The sequence below is a fragment of the Zootoca vivipara genome, chromosome 2, assembly GCF_965207765.1.
Source record: "Zootoca vivipara chromosome 2, rZooViv2.hap1.1, whole genome shotgun sequence".
Classification (NCBI taxonomy): domain Eukaryota; kingdom Metazoa; phylum Chordata; class Lepidosauria; order Squamata; family Lacertidae; genus Zootoca; species Zootoca vivipara.
The window spans coordinates 42,910,003-42,930,989 of NC_142584.1; the positions used below are offsets into that span (position 1 = coordinate 42,910,003).

The 20,987-nt window shown below is 43.4% G+C and overlaps 1 protein-coding gene and 1 long non-coding RNA gene across 3 annotated transcripts; both read left to right on the forward strand.

Annotated features, from left to right (window-relative positions):
- Window positions 1–3,631: 3,631 nt before the first annotated feature.
- On the forward strand, window positions 3,632–5,319 carry LOC148686828 (uncharacterized). The gene is made up of 2 exons (XR_015948079.1): window positions 3,632–3,812; window positions 5,236–5,319. It is a non-coding gene; the product is annotated as an uncharacterized LOC148686828 (long non-coding RNA).
- Window positions 5,320–7,592: 2,273 nt separating this feature from the next.
- On the forward strand, window positions 7,593–20,617 carry MAT2B (methionine adenosyltransferase 2 non-catalytic beta subunit). 2 transcript variants are annotated; one of them, XM_035104955.3, is made up of 7 exons: window positions 7,593–7,772; window positions 9,197–9,391; window positions 10,410–10,524; window positions 10,861–11,013; window positions 13,916–14,109; window positions 17,311–17,424; window positions 19,171–20,617. In XM_035104955.3, the coding sequence occupies exons 1-7, from the start codon at window positions 7,710–7,712 to the stop codon at window positions 19,339–19,341; spliced, it is 1,005 nt and encodes a 334-aa protein (XP_034960846.2). In that variant the 5' UTR covers window positions 7,593–7,709; the 3' UTR covers window positions 19,342–20,617. The 2 variants fall into 2 exon arrangements, with proteins under 2 accessions (XP_034960846.2, XP_060127716.2); XM_060271733.2 differs by lacking the exon at window positions 7,593–7,772 and adding an exon at window positions 7,899–8,398.
- The last annotated feature ends 370 nt before the right edge of the window (window positions 20,618–20,987 follow it).

Sequence of the window (20,987 nt, forward strand, 5' to 3'; positions counted from 1 at the left end):
TCTCCTTTCACAGTTTCATTTTTTTCTCTTTTGCCTAGGGAGATACTAGCAATAGCACTGACATACTTTATGTACCGGTAGCAGCAGGACCCAATTAGACATTTTCTACATAGAATCATAGAGTTGGAAGAGACCACAAGGGCCATCCAGTCCAACCCCCTGCTAAGCAGGAAACACCATCAAAACATTCCTGACAGATGGCTGTCAAGCCTCTGCTTAAAGACCTCCAAAGAAGGAGACTCCACCACACTCCTTGGCAGCAAATTCCACTGCTGAACAGCTCTTACTGTCAGGAAGTTCTTCCTAATGTTTAGGTGGAAGCTTCTTTCCTGTAGTTTGAATCCATTGCTCCGTGTCCGCTTCTCTGGAGCAGCAGAAAACAACCTTTCTCCCTCCTCTATATGACATCCTTTTATATATTTGAACATCCTTTTATATATTTAAACATGGCTATCGTATCACCCCTTAACCTTCTCTTCTCCAGGCTAAACATACCCAGCTCCCTAAGCCGTTCCTCATAAGGCATCGTTTCCAGGCCTTTGATCAATTTGGTTGCCCTCTTCTGGACACGTTCCAGCTTGTCAGTATCCTTCTTGAACTGTGGTGCCCAGAACTGGACACAGTACTCCAGGTGAGGTCTGACCAGAGCAGAATACAGTGGTACTATTACTTCCCTTGATCTAGATCAGGCATCCCTAAAACTTCGGCCCTCCAAATGTTTTGGACTACAATTCCCATCATCCCTGACCACTGGTCCTGTTGGCTAGGGATCATGGGAGTTGTAGGCCAAAACCATCTGGAGGGGCGCAGTTTGGGGATGCCTGATCTAGATGCTATACTCCTATTGATGCAGCCCAGAATTGCATTGGCTTTTTTAGCTGCTGCATCACACTGTTGACTCATGTCAAGTTTGTGGTCTACCAAGACTCCTAGATCCTTTCACATGTACTCCTCTCAAGCCAGGTGTCTCCCATCCTTTATTTGTGCCTTTCATTTTTTTTGCCCAAGTGTAGTACTTTACATTTCTCCTTGTTCAAATTCATCTTGTTGCTTTTGGCCCAGTTGTCTAATCTGTTAAGGTTATTTTGAAGGGTGATCCTGTCCTCTGGGGTACTAGCCAACCCTCCCAATTTGGTGTCATCTGCAAACTTGTTCAGGATGCCTTCAAGCCCATCATCCAAGTCATTGATAAAGATGTTGAATAAGACTGGGCCCAAGACAGAACCATTGCATCTAATGCCATTGCATCTAATATTTGCAGGTGTTTAAATTATAAAAACACATGTCATGCTTGCCATGTTAAAATCAATGCTCCAAGGCTATATATCCCAAGAGGCTATGCAAGTATTGTATCTTTCTACAATTTAGAAATTGAAACAGTAGTTTCGGTTTTATCATTCTATGTTAGAATAGCTCAGTTTTGAACATGCTTCTTTCTAGACACTGAAAATTTAAATTTATGTTTTTTTAAAAAATAAAGTGGTTTGTAATACTTAAGATGTTGGAATTTTTTCTTGAGCTTGAAAATCAATTGCTGCCTAATGGAATATTTTCTTCTGCTTTTGCAGGGGAATTTGTACCAATTTGTGACACATTAAGCTACAGTACTTCTGTTGAGTCCAATATTCAATTCAGCACTATGCCGCAATTGAGCTAGAGTTTCCCTGTAGAAAAAAAGGTAATAGGTGGGGCACTAAATGAAGGCTCTTCCATAAGCACTTGAAACTCATCTTATACATTCCAGAGACCAAATGGGCCCAATGCCTGAAAGGCTTCACTCTTGTAGTGCAGGTTCTGTTTGGAAATAGACTTTGTTACCAGTAATCTGACTTGAATGGTCTTTCTGAAGGTCCTAGTAATTCTGAAGCTGCATCCAGACTGCATTCTGCAAGCAGAAAACACACACAATATGATTGTGAGTGCTTCAAAAGAGTAGAGGGTAACTTAGGGCAGATTTTTTTTCCCCTATATCACTTTACACTTTACTGGTTTAAGAGAGGTAGACTCGTAATTTGGGGAACCGGGTTCCCGTCTCTGCTCCTCCACATGCAGCTGCTGGGCATAGCTGCCAAGTCCGGATCGTAAAGATCCGGGATCGGCAGCGCATGCATAACCGGAAGTTGCGTGATGCAACTTCCGGTGGCGCTTCGCCCTTCTATGGGCACCAGAAAATGGCGGCGCCAGCACCGGAAGTAGCTTCCGCGCATGACCGGAAACACGTAAAAGCGACTTCCGACGCCGGCGCCGCCATTTTCTGATGCCCATAGAAGGGCAAACCGCAACCGGAAGTCGCGTCACGCAACTTCCGGTCATGCGCGGAAGCGACTTCCGACGCCGGCGCCGCCATTTTCTGGTGCCCATAGAAGGGCAAAGCGGCACCAGAAAAATGGCCGCCGGGAAGAAGCAAATTAAAGGGACAATGCCGGGATTTTCCGACAAACGGGAGACCGCCGGGAAATGGTAAGAAAAAAGGGGTTTTCCCGGCGGATACGGGATACTTGGCAGCTATGCTGCTGGGTGACCTTGGGCTAGTCACACTTCTCTGAAGTCTCTCAGCCCCACTCACCTCACAGAGTGTTTGTTGTGGGGGAGGAAGGGAAAGGAGAATGTTAGCTGCTTTGAGACTCCTTAGGGTAGTGATAAAGCGGGATATCAAATCCAAGCTGCTCTTTTACAATAAGCATCACATCCTGCTCTACTCATTCTGATGAGAATAAAGCAGCTGAACCTGAAACTTGTAGACAAAGTTCTAACTTATCTTTTCAAAAGTCAAGTTACTATACTGGTTCCCACCCCCACCCCCAGTATCACTTCAGAAATTAATGGACGTTTGTAATAATGAAAAACGCACCCTCATTCCACAGAGAGGCTTTTGTTGTGCACTGGCCCAGCCTTATTCAGTGCCATTTGTGGAGCACCCCACACCCGTTTTAAAACCAGGAACTAACTTTCTTTAAATGGACGCTGTCATGCCACAAATTTTTAAAGTCGATTTCCCCATTTTGAGGCAGAGCACAGTTCTTGGCTGCATGCCACACCCATTCGCCCTACTTTGGTTCCACAACTGCTTCCTGCATTAGCACATCACTGCAGCGCTTGCTCTAGCTGTACAAGAAAATAGTCTCTGGTTACCAGGGAAAAAACCATGTATTTTCATTTTGGCAATGGGCGTGTTTGGCAGCCTGAGCCAAGGTGGAAGGGCGACCTGTGCTTAAATTGATATGTGAGGTTGCATGATGCCCAACACTTTGCAGTGCTGGTCTGCGTGATCGCCATATTGCAAGCAGATTTAATTAAAAATAAATAAACGGCATTCCAAACAGGGGCCCTAGGGGTAGGCCGAAATACGTGTGCGGTAAATCGAAGTAACATGACTAGAGTGTTTCCAACTATACGGCCAAGGAGCTTGAGCGCTAGACATTGCGAACGAGAATTAACCGGAGGGGGAGGGAGGAGAGGAGGGAGGGAGCTCAGCGAGTTCCTTCGCGCAAGTCTCTCGAGGGGCTCGCGCCCCGCCCCGTTCTAAAGAGACGGGCCAATAAGCGGCCTGGCCTTGAACGTGTCCCAACGGCAGCTGCGCGCGTGCGTCCGCCCCTCTGAGGCCCCGCCTTCCCAAGGCGAGGGAGCCAATGGGCTGCGCGGTTGCCTCGGCTGGCGAGTGGGCGTGCCCTGTGAATGGCTGCTGCCGCCGCCACCGCAAAAGTGGAGCTAAGGGCGAGCGGCAGGCGCGGACTGAGGCAGGCGGAGGGATGGTCGGGTGGGAGAAAGGGCTCCGGATCCGGTTCGAGCCCGGCAGGTGCTGGCTGGAGGAGGTGAGGCAGAGCGAGCGGATTTGGGCCTTCTTCCCCTCCCTTCCTTCCCTCCGCGGGACGTAAACAGTTACTAGCCACGCCCCCTGAGCGGGGTGGGGCGAACCGAGGTGGGGCCGCCGCCGCTCTGGGGTCTGGGGAAAGCTTTGTAATGGCCAGCCCAGCCCTCCACCCCCCGGGTTGAGTGGCACTAACTTACTCCTTACGATCCCAAACACTTACTACCTGAGAGCAGCCTCCATTGGGTTGAGATGAGGGAAGCATCAGGGCGATGGTGATAATACAATAATCCGATTTTAGGTGTCCCACTGTGAACGGGATTTACTTTCAGTGCTTTTTTTCTTAATTTTTTTTGTTTGTCTAGGGGTACTCTCATTTTGACTCCATAAAATCACCATTTGACAGTTCAAATCGGGAAAAATAAATACAGTAAATGGACAAAAGTACAAAGATTCACAAAATGTTTAGGGGTATGCGTACCCCCCCCCAAAAGCACTGCTTTCAGGTGTAATCCCCACCCCGAAGGCCTTATTGCTGGGCTGGGGAAGGGAGGGCGAATTGCACACTTCAGATGTTGCCTGCCTGAGGAAGCCTCGCTCATTATACAGTAGTGGGATTGTGCTCCGAGGTCAGGATCAGTTTGTTAAAATATTTTCCATGCCCTCTGTCTTAAGTAAATAAAAAATAAATTAAAAAATTGTGGGATTTCTGACCATTAAGATGCCCGGTGTGGGTTGCAACAGCAGTGGGATCCCACAGCAATTAAAAGCAAATAAAACAATACAAAACCAATACTGTAATAACAGCTTGTCACTGGTCTCTGTAACTAACAGCCTCTTCCCTGTGCTTGTAACTTGGGGGTGGGGTTAAATTGATAATGGTGGAATGCGGAACTAGACATTCATTCCCCCTCCCCCCTTTTAAGTATTTGATTCTGAACCACGTCTGTGATGTACTTCCTCAAATAGCTGGAAATTCCACTTGAACCCACATATTTAAAAGAATATTTAATTTGATCATTCCAGTGACCATTTTTGCTATGCAAAGAAGCTTACTAAATTAGCTGCCTGGGAATTAGCCTTTTGCTGGAACAATTGTAAACATTATCTTTATTTATACAATATATTTAAACAGTCCCTTTTGATGCAAGTCAGTTTCAGTAAACAATAGTAAGATATGTCCTTCTGATGCTAGAAATGTAAAGCTTGGAGCTATAAGCAATTTAAGATTGTTGTCTTCAGTATACTGTGGGCTGTTTGTGCAGTCCTGCGCATGCTTACCTTGGCATAAGTTCCATTGAACTCAGTGGGGCTTGCATTGGAGTAGACTCGCACAGAATGTTCCCTAAAGCTTTCTAAAACAAATATTTAACTGGATTAAGTTTTGTTAAGAATATAGAAGATAACAATTTTCTTTTTTTTTACAGGAGGATGTTGATACGCCCAACAGACGTGTTCTGATTACTGGTGCTACTGGGTTGCTCGGCAGATCTGTGTATAAGGAATTTAAAGGAAATAATTGGAATGCTGTCGGTTGTGGGTACAGTAGGGCTCGACCAATGTTTGAGCAAGTTAATCTTCTAGATACTACTGCTGTTCATAATGTCATCCAGGATTTTCAGGTGAGAATGGTGGTTTGTAATACTTAAGATGTTGGAATTTTTTCTTGAGCTTGAAAATCAATTGCTGCCTAATGGAATATTTTCTTCTGCTTTTGCAGGGGAATTTGTACCAATTTGTGACACATTAAGCTACAGTACTTCTGTTGAGTCCAATATTCAATTCAGCACTATGCCGCAATTGAGCTAGAGTTTCCCTGTAGAAAAAAAGGTAATAGGTGGGGCACTAAATGAAGGCTCTTCCATAAGCACTTGAAACTCATCTTATACATTCCAGAGACCAAATGGGCCCAATGCCTGAAAGGCTTCACTCTTGTAGTGCAGGTTCTGTTTGGAAATAGACTTTGTTACCAGTAATCTGACTTGAATGGTCTTTCTGAAGGTCCTAGTAATTCTGAAGCTGCATCCAGACTGCATTCTGCAAGCAGAAAACACACACAATATGATTGTGAGTGCTTCAAAAGAGTAGAGGGTAACTTAGGGCAGATTTTTTTTCCCCTATATCACTTTACACTTTACTGGTTTAAGAGAGGTAGACTCGTAATTTGGGGAACCGGGTTCCCGTCTCTGCTCCTCCACATGCAGCTGCTGGGCATAGCTGCCAAGTCCGGATCGTAAAGATCCGGGATCGGCAGCGCATGCATAACCGGAAGTTGCGTGATGCAACTTCCGGTGGCGCTTCGCCCTTCTATGGGCACCAGAAAATGGCGGCGCCAGCACCGGAAGTAGCTTCCGCGCATGACCGGAAACACGTAAAAGCGACTTCCGACGCCGGCGCCGCCATTTTCTGATGCCCATAGAAGGGCAAACCGCAACCGGAAGTCGCGTCACGCAACTTCCGGTCATGCGCGGAAGCGACTTCCGACGCCGGCGCCGCCATTTTCTGGTGCCCATAGAAGGGCAAAGCGGCACCAGAAAAATGGCCGCCGGGAAGAAGCAAATTAAAGGGACAATGCCGGGATTTTCCGACAAACGGGAGACCGCCGGGAAATGGTAAGAAAAAAGGGGTTTTCCCGGCGGATACGGGATACTTGGCAGCTATGCTGCTGGGTGACCTTGGGCTAGTCACACTTCTCTGAAGTCTCTCAGCCCCACTCACCTCACAGAGTGTTTGTTGTGGGGGAGGAAGGGAAAGGAGAATGTTAGCTGCTTTGAGACTCCTTAGGGTAGTGATAAAGCGGGATATCAAATCCAAGCTGCTCTTTTACAATAAGCATCACATCCTGCTCTACTCATTCTGATGAGAATAAAGCAGCTGAACCTGAAACTTGTAGACAAAGTTCTAACTTATCTTTTCAAAAGTCAAGTTACTATACTGGTTCCCACCCCCACCCCCAGTATCACTTCAGAAATTAATGGACGTTTGTAATAATGAAAAACGCACCCTCATTCCACAGAGAGGCTTTTGTTGTGCACTGGCCCAGCCTTATTCAGTGCCATTTGTGGAGCACCCCACACCCGTTTTAAAACCAGGAACTAACTTTCTTTAAATGGACGCTGTCATGCCACAAATTTTTAAAGTCGATTTCCCCATTTTGAGGCAGAGCACAGTTCTTGGCTGCATGCCACACCCATTCGCCCTACTTTGGTTCCACAACTGCTTCCTGCATTAGCACATCACTGCAGCGCTTGCTCTAGCTGTACAAGAAAATAGTCTCTGGTTACCAGGGAAAAAACCATGTATTTTCATTTTGGCAATGGGCGTGTTTGGCAGCCTGAGCCAAGGTGGAAGGGCGACCTGTGCTTAAATTGATATGTGAGGTTGCATGATGCCCAACACTTTGCAGTGCTGGTCTGCGTGATCGCCATATTGCAAGCAGATTTAATTAAAAATAAATAAACGGCATTCCAAACAGGGGCCCTAGGGGTAGGCCGAAATACGTGTGCGGTAAATCGAAGTAACATGACTAGAGTGTTTCCAACTATACGGCCAAGGAGCTTGAGCGCTAGACATTGCGAACGAGAATTAACCGGAGGGGGAGGGAGGAGAGGAGGGAGGGAGCTCAGCGAGTTCCTTCGCGCAAGTCTCTCGAGGGGCTCGCGCCCCGCCCCGTTCTAAAGAGACGGGCCAATAAGCGGCCTGGCCTTGAACGTGTCCCAACGGCAGCTGCGCGCGTGCGTCCGCCCCTCTGAGGCCCCGCCTTCCCAAGGCGAGGGAGCCAATGGGCTGCGCGGTTGCCTCGGCTGGCGAGTGGGCGTGCCCTGTGAATGGCTGCTGCCGCCGCCACCGCAAAAGTGGAGCTAAGGGCGAGCGGCAGGCGCGGACTGAGGCAGGCGGAGGGATGGTCGGGTGGGAGAAAGGGCTCCGGATCCGGTTCGAGCCCGGCAGGTGCTGGCTGGAGGAGGTGAGGCAGAGCGAGCGGATTTGGGCCTTCTTCCCCTCCCTTCCTTCCCTCCGCGGGACGTAAACAGTTACTAGCCACGCCCCCTGAGCGGGGTGGGGCGAACCGAGGTGGGGCCGCCGCCGCTCTGGGGTCTGGGGAAAGCTTTGTAATGGCCAGCCCAGCCCTCCACCCCCCGGGTTGAGTGGCACTAACTTACTCCTTACGATCCCAAACACTTACTACCTGAGAGCAGCCTCCATTGGGTTGAGATGAGGGAAGCATCAGGGCGATGGTGATAATACAATAATCCGATTTTAGGTGTCCCACTGTGAACGGGATTTACTTTCAGTGCTTTTTTTCTTAATTTTTTTTGTTTGTCTAGGGGTACTCTCATTTTGACTCCATAAAATCACCATTTGACAGTTCAAATCGGGAAAAATAAATACAGTAAATGGACAAAAGTACAAAGATTCACAAAATGTTTAGGGGTATGCGTACCCCCCCCCCAAAAGCACTGCTTTCAGGTGTAATCCCCACCCCGAAGGCCTTATTGCTGGGCTGGGGAAGGGAGGGCGAATTGCACACTTCAGATGTTGCCTGCCTGAGGAAGCCTCGCTCATTATACAGTAGTGGGATTGTGCTCCGAGGTCAGGATCAGTTTGTTAAAATATTTTCCATGCCCTCTGTCTTAAGTAAATAAAAAATAAATTAAAAAATTGTGGGATTTCTGACCATTAAGATGCCCGGTGTGGGTTGCAACAGCAGTGGGATCCCACAGCAATTAAAAGCAAATAAAACAATACAAAACCAATACTGTAATAACAGCTTGTCACTGGTCTCTGTAACTAACAGCCTCTTCCCTGTGCTTGTAACTTGGGGGTGGGGTTAAATTGATAATGGTGGAATGCGGAACTAGACATTCATTCCCCCTCCCCCCTTTTAAGTATTTGATTCTGAACCACGTCTGTGATGTACTTCCTCAAATAGCTGGAAATTCCACTTGAACCCACATATTTAAAAGAATATTTAATTTGATCATTCCAGTGACCATTTTTGCTATGCAAAGAAGCTTACTAAATTAGCTGCCTGGGAATTAGCCTTTTGCTGGAACAATTGTAAACATTATCTTTATTTATACAATATATTTAAACAGTCCCTTTTGATGCAAGTCAGTTTCAGTAAACAATAGTAAGATATGTCCTTCTGATGCTAGAAATGTAAAGCTTGGAGCTATAAGCAATTTAAGATTGTTGTCTTCAGTATACTGTGGGCTGTTTGTGCAGTCCTGCGCATGCTTACCTTGGCATAAGTTCCATTGAACTCAGTGGGGCTTGCATTGGAGTAGACTCGCACAGAATGTTCCCTAAAGCTTTCTAAAACAAATATTTAACTGGATTAAGTTTTGTTAAGAATATAGAAGATAACAATTTTCTTTTTTTTTACAGGAGGATGTTGATACGCCCAACAGACGTGTTCTGATTACTGGTGCTACTGGGTTGCTCGGCAGATCTGTGTATAAGGAATTTAAAGGAAATAATTGGAATGCTGTCGGTTGTGGGTACAGTAGGGCTCGACCAATGTTTGAGCAAGTTAATCTTCTAGATACTACTGCTGTTCATAATGTCATCCAGGATTTTCAGGTGAGAATGGTGGAAAGAAGGATAAAGCGGCTAACCACCATGTTTCTCTGAAGGTTTCTTCAGCAAATTCATGTTAGTTGGTCACATAAAGTTTTACTGATTATTGGTGTCCACTATCAATCACAGCAATATTTAACTTTGTTTATGTATTGTTTTTTTTTCCCTTTGTAATCTCTGATGCAACCCTTGGTGCACCTTCTGTCTATGAGGTGCATAATATGAGGAAAACTAGTGTGCAGGAAAGTTGCCATATACTAGGAGTCTACTTAGTAGAACCTGGAAAGCCTGCTTTAGAATAACACTGCAGAATAAGTAAGGCTTCTCACTTAGAGAGTGATAGGGAATTTCCCTCTTTTGGTTATGCAAATTGCATGCACAAGAAAAATGGGGGGAAAGCATCTGCAATGAGCAAAGCAAACAAAGGAAAGGGAAGGCTCCTGTACTCACTGGTGTAAGAACTATTTTGTTTTCGCTCACTGTGTTTCAGAGTATAAGAACTCCTGCTTCTAGAGCTTGAGAAATGTTAAAGTTTTCCAAAAAATAAAAAAATTAATTCTTCATATCTAAACTACAGTAGACCCTAGGGTTACATTACCTTCGGGTAACGTTACTTTCTGGTTGTGAATGCGGCAAACCCCAAAGTGTATTCTTCCGGGTTTCGCCCTGCGTGCTTGTGCAGAAGCGTTCTATTGTGCCGCACGCGTGTGCAGAAGCGGTGCCTCCACTTGCAGATTTTTCGGGGTACATACGGACCCCTGGAATAAATTACATTCGTATCCAGAGGGTCCACTGTACTGCAGAAACTGCTTGAAGAAATGTCTGAGCCAAAAAGATGATTTTCTGTCTCCGCATCTATGTTGAGCCTTACAACTTAGTCAGAGATGATCTAGAGTAAATTTGCACTTTCAATGTGGTTTACTCCAGGGGACTATTTTCTGCTAGCTTTCCATGAACAGTGTGGATTTGGTACAACTACTTGCTTGTTCTTTGCTCATTAAAATGGGTGTTTAATTTCCAGCCTCATGTGATAATACATTGTGCGGCTGAGAGAAGGCCAGATGTTGTAGACAGTCAACCAGATGCTGCTTCTCAGCTCAATGTGGCTGCTTCAGGGAACATAGCAAAAGAAGCAGGTAAAAAAAGTTTGGTCTGCATTTCTTCTCAGGATGCATAATTATCTTTTATGTGTCATCATAAGTATGGGTTATACACCTGAACTTAAAGAACTCTTACCACAAGAAATGTATCATTAGCTGCTTGAGTAACATGCATTGCTGGAGGAGATGGATAGTGGGAACTGGCTACCAGCTGTTGGAAACAAATTCTGGGTTAGAAATACTTAGGTCTTTCACAGTCACGTATTTATTTGCTGTTTGTGTGTTTTAAATTCTTGGAGAGAATCAAGATAAAGCGAGTAACTGCTTTGAATTTACATCTTTTCATATTGCTTTATTTTATTCTTTTTATAGCTCAAGTAGGAGCATTTTTGATCTACATTAGTACAGACTATGTATTTGATGGAACAAATCCTCCCTACAAAGAGAATGATACACCAAACCCCCTAAATTTCTATGGGAAAACTAAACTAGAGGGCGAAAAGGCAGTTTTAGCAAACAATGAAGGTAAGTGTAAATTTGCAGCCGGTAAGTTTTTCTTTAACAGTTAAGGCTTGAAATCTTTTTCCTGGAATTCCATAAATAGGAGCAAATGGATTTGGAAGTTCAATTTTATTTTATTTTCAAAATAAGAAATGTATTTTAAAATGGGGAGGGGGTTTCAAAGGAAGCTGCAGAGAATAATTAGAATAAAGTCTCTTTACAAAGTTTTGAGATTATGTAAAACCAATATAACAGAAGGTTAGATAAAATGTATACCACTGATTTGAAATGGTGAGAGAGAATGGTAGCATTGTTAATGCATTGTTGAGGTTGAGGTTAGGGGTAGGGAGCAGAGGAAGCTATAAAAGTCTTCCTTTTAAAAAAGAAAAAGAAAACCTTGTTGAGGGGAACAACTAGGCACAAACTCTAGCAAGACAAATGAAATTTGAGAATAAAAGGGGGTTGGAATTCAGGACACTTGTCCTTCCCAAAAAACTGGAGGTAGTTCTTTAGTTAATTTCTTCTAATCCCTTGGCATTTGCACCTCAGATCAATCCATCAAAGATTATACTGAGATTTGAACTTCTGCAAGACTTGCTAAAATAGATTACGGTAGATAATGACAAAAAGCAATATTTAGTTAGTGTGCCAAAGGGAATGATGATGCATGTTCTCGAGTTGCTCTCTGGTAATTTCTGTTGGGTGTCAGAATGGCCACAGCAGATTTCACCAACCCAGTATCCTCCAGATGTTACTGGACTTGAACTTCCAGCTGTGCTGGTTGGAGCTGGTGGCAACTAGTCCAACAACGTGAAGAGCAAGGCTATATGTTTTGTAGTGGCAAACTAGATGATCACCTCCGTTTCCTAAGTGATTTATATTGGTATTGGTGGCCTAGAAGCTGAGGATTCTATTTATTTGTTTTCTTTACCTAATGTACTGGACACCCAATAGCTATTGTTCTGCGAGTGTCGTACAAAAATTGGGGGGGGGGAATAAAACAACATAAAAACAATAATTACCTACTGTACAATGAGTATCAGGAAGTCATGCTTGACAAAACTACTTAAAAAAGAGAGTAACCATAAAGTTTGGGGCCATATGGGAATACATCCATGGGAGGTTTAACTAAAGGTTTATTCCATTTCTTATTTATCCTAACTGCTCTTTTTCAGCGTTTAACGTGAAGGCCAAGGAAATTCCCAATCACTGCCACCTGCTGGCTACTCTATGCTATTTATCTTGCTTTTTATTTTGCATCATTTTATAATTTTAGAGCTTGGTGCTGAAAGGGAGAATAAAGGCCTGTGTGCTATAGGGAAGGAGTAAACTGGGTATGGGGAAATTGTTGGGGAGGAAAGAAAATAGGATTTTGGAGGGGCATTGAAGAAAAGAAAGAGAGAAAAGAAACATCCAGAGTATTGTGCACTTTTCTGCTTGCTCCATCTCAGATGTCAAATTGTAGAGCTGTAAAAGGGGCAGAAAAAATGTCCAAGGGGTTAGCACCCTCCCTATACAGAAAAGCTAAACTGTTTGGTGGGGTTTAGTTTAGGAAAAGATGACTACTGTGGTCAGGATGGAGGAACATGACACAGGCTTATTAATTACAAATGATGAGAGAATTTATGCAGAAAGATTTTTTTTCTCCTTAAAATCTATGATCTCTAGATTATCCAGTGAAACTGATTAACAACTGATTCAGGCCTAAAATTACTTCCATGCACAGGGAGAAATTCAACATAGCACTGAGCAGCTGCTGGGCAGTAGAGCCAAAGCCTGCTGAATTTCCTGTGTGTGGCACTTTGAAGTCCCAACTTTGGGACTTCAAAGTGCTCCGTCACCTGATAGCATTGTCATGTCAGGTGACTGATGGAAGGGTAACCCCACTCTTCTGTCAAATTTGGCCTGTGGGGCTAGATCCCTGATAAAGTACTCACCTGCAGAGCTGAAAAGTTTCCTAACCCCCTTTTTTAGGATTGTACAGGGCAATAGAGTTCATTGGCTGTTTAATCATTAGAAACAAGCAGATCCCTGTCATGAGTATTGTATAGTGATACTGTTAGCTGAATCCAAAGCCTCTGTTTAGACAAGTTGACTCGTCCCAGTTGGATCCAACTTCCGTTTTAAAAATGTGGATGTCAGATTTCTCAGTTGTGAGGAATGGGAGGTGGAAGGATCCATGATATAGAACACCTACTGAATGGCTACCAGCTTTAGCTCACTAGTTTGTGTGCATTCATGTAATGCAGGGCTGACTGAGAACAGGTAACTCCAACTTACACACATTTAACTTGCACACATTCAGCTTCATGCGCTTGACAAACGAAGGGTGCAAGCATCCAGGAAAAAAAGACTTTGGCAATCCCACCTGCCAATGACCCAAGGTGTTTTGAAAATACGTGAATTAGGCTTTATGTGATATCCCCAGAATATAACCCCTCCATAACTTAAAAATCCCCTGTAATGAGTGTTTGCAGTCACTTTGTTGCTTACTCTGGGTTGGTAGTTAACTGCAAAGTTGTTGTAGAACATTCTCATATACTAGTGACACATGATTTCAAGGGGGGGGGGAATGAATTTTATGATGGGGTAACAGTAGATGTAGACTTATGCCATTATTTCTTTCCTACTTATTATGTGGATCCTGACCATCTTTTCTATTGCATGGTAAGGTGTTCTTGATGTAATTTAGCACTTCTTGCTTGCATAAGTGTACATAATCTGAAGTATTCATCTGAAATCTTATTCACACCCACTGAGATTTCTTCTCTTTTCCACATAAGTAGACTTGCTTTTTCAAGGGAGTGAAGTGTCTTGTAAATAGTTCAAAGGTGGTTTAATTTTCTTTTCAGAGATGAGCTGAAGAATTTTCATTGTACCTATTCATAAATATAGCTTTGTATTCATAGCTTTTCTCATCTTCTAGGTGCTGCTGTGCTTAGAATTCCTATTTTATATGGAGAGGTTGAAAGGTTGGAAGAGAGCGCTGTGACAGTTATGTTTGATAAAGTGCAATTCAATAATAAATCGGCCAATATGGACCACTGGCAGCAGAGATTTCCCACCTATGTCAAGGATGTAGCCAGTGTTTGCCGACAGCTAGCGGAGAAGAAAATGTTGGTGAGATATTCTTGAAATAAATTTCAGCCAGGATTTTCAGGACTACTTCACATATTATCATATGTGTAAGATTGTAGTAGTACTAGCAGTGATTCTGTGTTTTTATGATGTACTGTATTCAAGATTTTAAAAATACTGTGAGCTGTATCCAGTGGGCTGTATCCAGTGGTGGCTTCACACTAATGGATCACTTCTATTGCAAGGCATTGGATCCTATTTTCACCCAGTTGCAGTCCTCCGTACCATTCCATCTGGACCAGATGATGGTGTGCAAGTGACTGGACACAGTGATGGTCTGGATGATAGCCAATAAACAATTATGATAAGATGGGGGCTTTGTGGGTAGGTGGTTCCTAGGTTTGGGAATTAAGTAGACAGCCTGTTCTGGACAGGGTAGTACTCCTCTTAAAAAAAACAGATGGGTAGTCTGGGGTTTTTCCTGGTTTGCAAACTGTCACTAGAGGTTAGATATCATAGAGTTGGAAGGGACCATGAGGATCATCTAGTCCACCCCCTGCAATGCAGGAATATGCAGCTGCCCCATGCAGGGATCAAACCTGCAACCTTGGTGTTATCAGCACCGTGCTCTGACCAACTGGTTCATGTGGCCTCACTGGTAAGGAATGCTTGTGCCCACCTTTGGCTGGTTTGCCAGCTATAACTGTTCTTGAATTGGGATAATCCAGCTACAGCAGCTCCTGCTATAATCCTGATTTGAGTATTGCAATGTGGTTCCTTTAAAGATGGTCTGGAAGCTGCACAAGATGCAGAATGTCTCATCCTGTTTCTTTACGGTGGTGAGATGTTACACTGATCCTGGAAACACTTCTGGCTGCCTGTGAATTGCCTGGCTTAATTCATGGTACTGGTGTACAAAGCCCTGAATGGCTTAGGACCCAAGTACTTGAATGAATGCCTTCCTCAGTACCAGTAAACCAGGCTTTGAGATTTGCAGGGGAAGGTTGTTTGCCATGCCTCTGGTAAATATGGCCTGGGGGAGGGGACACTATATGAAGAAGGGTCCTCTTAGTGGCAGCAGCCCACCTGTGCAACTCCATTCCTGTTGAAAAGCAGATTGTTCCCCAGGTGCCAGTTTAAGACCTACTTTTTCCAGCAAGCCGTAGTAATCTATTGCTTACCAGCATATTGTATTCTCTTATTTTATTTTGCATTGAGGTTTCAACTTTGAATGTTGCATTTTGTTGTTGTTGTTGTCATGAGAGGAAAGGAAAGCTACAGGAACTAATACTATTTCCCACTGTTTTAGGGGGTCCAGAGCCCAAAGGGGAAGGCATGGGAGTGCACTGGGTATATGCCCCGCTTTGCACAAGGGGAAGTGCTTGTGCTATCACAAAGCTACCATTGGGTACAACCCTATGTTAACTCTTACAATTAGTCTTGAAAACTGTAAGAGTGGGCAGGGTGGTGGCGCTCAGCTGACCTCCCGTTGCCCATGTTGCTGTTGCTTACCTGGACGTAAAGGAGAAGGGGGCAGCTAGGGCAGCCCAGTGGAGATGCACAAGCTTCACCTCCCCCATCCATTTTGCAGGCAAGCAAAAGCAACTCAGGCAACAGGAAGTCAGGTGAGGAGCCTCACCCTACCAACCAGTACTTTTTGTAACATTCCCTCTGAATGCAGTAACGTAAGAAGCACCCTTCTGTTCAGAAGAAGGCTAGATTGTGATGTGGTAAGCATTATAGAAACCATAGATGTGTTGCTATTTTGACTGGAATTTTTTATCATGGACTGGACTGGAATAATGGAGGTGGTGGCAAAGGGGGGTTTATTTTTGGGACAGTTAATGTGCTGGTGGCAAGAAAGTATGACTTAAGGTGGACTTCTGAGGTTAGAGTGCAGGCATTCTCTGAGGACACAGCTACATGCTGTTTGGGTGGGGTTCAGTTTTGCTTTGGCAGCACATTCGCTGTGGGAAACTTGCTGTCGAAGCTTCTGCTCATCAGCTGGTGAGTGGAGAGTTCAATCTTGCTAGGTGCTGGTTCACCCAGAACAGTATGCTCAGGGTGGGAAGAGGTGGTTCCTTCAGGCAAGCAAAACTGTTCACACTGACAGAGCAATCTCCTTAGTGCTATGTTGAATTCCTCTGTAGGAGGAATGCATAAACTGCTGGTTTAATGCTAGGAAGTTGCATTCAGGCGCATGTAACCTTCAGAACACTTGCCAGGGTTTTTAAACTAAAGGTGGTTATGTTTTCCCCTTCTGTTGACCTTGTATCATGATAGCTTCATCTGTCTACTGATATTGCAGTAGAAATGCTTGGCAAGCAAGTTCCAGTCATTTCTTATGTACAAGAGATTATAATAGCCCTGGAGTGTGGCAGTCTTTTCATATAAACTTAGAAGAGTAAGACGTACGAAGTTTTGCTTTCTAAAGGAAGAAAACAGCAGCCCAGATACATACTTTTTTTTACAATATTTTGTTGAACTGATGTAGTTCTGGGGGAAGGGAAACTCAGCAGTTGAGTGAAGTAGAGTGCAATAGAGAAGTGGGGAGAGATCTGGTGGATTACTGTTTTTAAAAGAATAATGGGCCTTGGCTTGATCCAGCAACGTAATGATTTTGTTCTTAGGTGGATAGAGATTTGCTTGAAATGAAACTCAAATCCTTTTTCATAGCAAAGCTACTACTCAGAGAACTGCAGAATATAGAAAAAAGCCAGGGATTTTGAGCTTCTTGTTTAGTATAATATTCCAATAACATGGTTATGGACAAGGTGGTTAGCTGCTGTTGTGTTTTCTACACATTTTTTGAAATAACTGCATGGCTAAACAAATAGTTCTAGAGCGGGGACAAAATATAAGAAGGCATATAGGGGAAAAAAAAGATTGCTCTTTGAACAAGTCTAAGAGTGAGCTAAAACTGAATGTTTTTTACTCTGCAGAAAAACACAAGGCCAGGATTTGTAATTAGGAAGAATATTTATTTATGAAAAAAATAAGTTCTCTTTGAGTTAGGGTGGCAGAAGTGATCAGCTTTAGAATGATCATATGTGAAATTCTCTGTTTTGCAAAAACTTACTTATCTGGGTGATCCAGATACGTTAGATTGACTTAAAACTTGCTTTTCAAGTTAGCCTTAAAGGGAATGTTCTCTAGCATTGTTTATGGTGTTTTTCTCTGTATGTATTTAACACAGTAAAATACACAAGAACATAAACTTTGTATACTTCTCTTTTCCCTTAGGATCCATCGATAAGAGGAACATTCCACTGGTCTGGTAATGAGCAGATGACTAAGTTTGAAATGGCATGTGCTATGGCGGATGCTTTCAATCTTCCCAGTAGCCACTTGAGACCAGTAAGTCATAGTGTATAACCCCTTACGCAGAAAGAAAAAGGAATGTGTAAGAAAAACCCTCACAAAGTTTTATCAAAGGCAGAACTTTCTCAAGAGTAATATTGCACAATACAATATCAGATAATTGCAAAATGTTCACCAGCTGTGGTTTGGCTGTTCTCTTACACTGAGGGTCCCAACTGAGGCTCCTTAGAGTCCCAGTGTCTCTCATTTCATCAGAGACAGATGGTGAGCTTGTCACCTTGGTAAGCTCAGGACTCCTTCCAGCATCAGACATGCTTTGTGAACAGTTTGTTCAGATTCAGAGTTCCTGTTGTTCTGTCCTTAGAGTGCAGCCAACACTACTTCAGTTTCTTCTTTAGCTGGCGGAACAAGCTTCATCCTTTTCTGCTTCCTCCCTTCCCTAATTGTTCTAGGTAGAGCCTTCTAACCTCTCACACGAGCAGCCCCTTCTCTAGTTGCAGGTCTCTCACCATACCCTCAGAAGCGTCTTCTATTTCCTTCTCTCTTCCCATTCACAGGCACCTCTGCATCTGCGCTGTCCACTACGTTCTGTGTGCCTGTCCCATTCCTCTCCTTCATTCACATGCACACCTTCCCACACCCACTCTGCAGTTTCATCTTCCACGCTCTCACCCTGCTTCCCTTTCAGTCTCCCCTTCTTGTGTTGCCTTGTCTGCCCATTTCCCTCTCGTTGCCCCTCCTTTCTTTTCCTGTCTGGGACTCTCCTGTGCTGCCGGCTGTGGCTTTATGTCTCAGCCAATAGGGTGTTGATGCCTCCTTGGTGCTTGCATTTGTCAGGCTGCCAGGCTCCACCTCCTGGGGCTCCCTTAATCCCCCCCCCCACCGCATGGGCTGCATCTCCTATCTTCCACCATTTGAAATCATGCAGATTGATAAACCATATCTGTAGAGCTATTTTCTACCAGTTTGGAACTCTCTTGTATTTTTGCCTCTGCAGTTTCAAAGGTAACCACATAACTCTGCAAGCTGGAAAGTTGAGCTGAGATTCAGGGAACCCAGCGTGTGCAGCTAAGGGAGATTATTCCCACCTGACTAATAACAAAGATAATTTATTTCTTGTGCCCCGCCTATCTGACTGGGCAGCTTCCAACAGAATTTAAAAGAACACAACAAAACATCAGACATTAAAATATGAGTCTCAGCGGTTCTTTCTACCTTAGCCTTGGAACTGACCACTCCTTTGGTAGCTGTAGGCAAACAGGGAAGTGCATGCAGGCAAGCACATGGAATTACAGGCTGGCAGATGATGGGCAGAATGCGCTATTCCTCCCTCTTCCCAGCATATAAATCAGCCAGGCTACCAGGGGAGAGAAGTAGTGTAGGAATGCAGCAAGCTCTTGGTTCCTTCTCTGCCATCAGCTAGTAAAACTTTGCAGACTATTTGGTTTTGGTGAGGAAGGTGTATGCTTATTTGCAAGGCTGCTGTGCCTTCTGTAGCATCTTTCCAGTGAGCGGAAGAGGCTGCAGTGGAAAGTCCCAATGTGTATGATGGGCTCTCTGGATTCCTAGGATAATGGTTTGTCAAAGAAGACTTTTGTATCCCCTTTTCCATACTAGCAAAAACTAGTGTTCAATGCAGAGTACGGTTATGGGAAAGCATTTAGGCTCTCCTATATTGCAGAGTTGTGAGTGTTTTCCTGAGAAGAAATTTCTTTATTTTTATTTTTTTTGTTCTAGACAGAGTGTATACTTCTCTTTTACTGCCTCTTTTTATTTTTAAAGATTACAGATAGCCCAGTTGTGGGAGCTCTTCGTCCCAAGAATGCTCAGCTTGACTGTTCTAGACTACAGGTGTTGGGCATTGGACAGCACACTCCATTTCGTGTTGGCATCAAGGAATCACTCTGGCCATTCCTTACCGACAAGAAGTGGAGACAGACAGTCTTCCATTAGTTGGAAATATTTTAGTACATGTATGGTATGAGGCACTTTTTTAAAGGGGGGAGAATGGTTTTGTATTGAGTGTTCTATGTTACAAGTTTAATTCAATCAGGTAAAAATATGGTCTTGCACTAGTGAACTTATAAGGGTGTTGGCAAAAAAGAACCTTGTTCGAAGGGATTGCTATTTCTTTCTGTTCTGTCACTGGTTTCTTTAAATATTTAGCAACCTCAAAATACTACAACCATCAGTAATGGTTGAGATGAGGTCCAGTTTCCTGAAATATACTGTTGTTTTATGTGTCTTCGGTTGCTAAAGTGTATCTCTCTTAACATTATTTCCCTACTTGCCAAAATAATTAATATAAAGCACAGGATTTGCATTTCATTTTTTTTAAAAAGCTATTCTGATGTGATTGAAATGGAAGTGAGAAGTTTGGAGTTTGCTTTAGCTATGATCAAAATACTCTAAAGTAATGCTTTATTTTTGCAATTAATGTGCAGCTTTAATGCTTGAAAGATGTTCTGTATTTTGAAATCCCAACTGCTTTCTTACATTTGTACAAAATAGTTCATATATCTCTCTGTCACATGCGTGCTGCTAATGAGCACACTGGTTCATTTTGGGTGTCACAGGCATAAAATACAAACATTATTGCTGTCTTTTCTTTATTGGTGTTTCTGAGAACCCAGAAATGTTCTCATTAAACAACCACTTTACACATTGTATCAGAATTGTCATTGTTTCAATTGGACCAAAAGAGCTATACCAATAGAACCATCCCTGGTTGTTTATTCTTCATTGCATACATGCAGATAGGATGGCTGCATTAGGTATTTGTACTAGCCTACTTCTGAGGAGAAAATTCTATGCTTACAGTAAGAAAGTTTAAAACTATTAATGCTGTTCAGCATGAACGTCCAGCTTAAATAGCAAAGTGACTTTTGTGTATCTTTTGTGTTCTTACTTCAATAGAGTGTTAGGGTGTACGTATTGAAACCAGGCTTTTCACTTAAAGCAAGAAAACCTAAGACAGCTTGTGGCAGGCGTACCTTTTCTTTCCTCTGTTTCCCAACCGAGGTAAAGCATCCAACAAAATACCTTCTAAAGGTGGTGAAACAGCATCAGTCAGATTCATAAAATATCTCTAAGCCATTCATATTGTCATTCCCTTTTCATAAGGACATATCCTGACTTGTTTGTCTTAGTCTGACAGTCTGACATCTTGATATGCACTTGGTAAGTTATAAATGCAAAACGACATTAAATATATATAACTGGCATGGTATCTTGTGTCTTCATCATTTCTTGTGGAAATTTCTGACTGTGTTAGGTTTTTGGGAAGGCTGTTGTTACTTAAGTGTGTGAGCATTTACACTTGTTAATTTGGAGGGTGAAATTTATAACAAGTCAGCAGTTCATTCTCTCTATTCCAACCAATTTTCCAGTAGGCTAGTTGAGAACGTGATCACAGAATATACTAATCTAGTGCTGACGCTGGAGTTGATGGCCTTTGGCATGGCACTCTCTGCGCTCACGCATTCACCTGGAAAAAAAGTTAGGGCATGAAAACTGAGCAATTTGTTTCAGGAGATCTGATAATGTTTATACTGCTAACTTCAAATGGTAATGCTATTTGACTGGTGGCCCTGTAACAG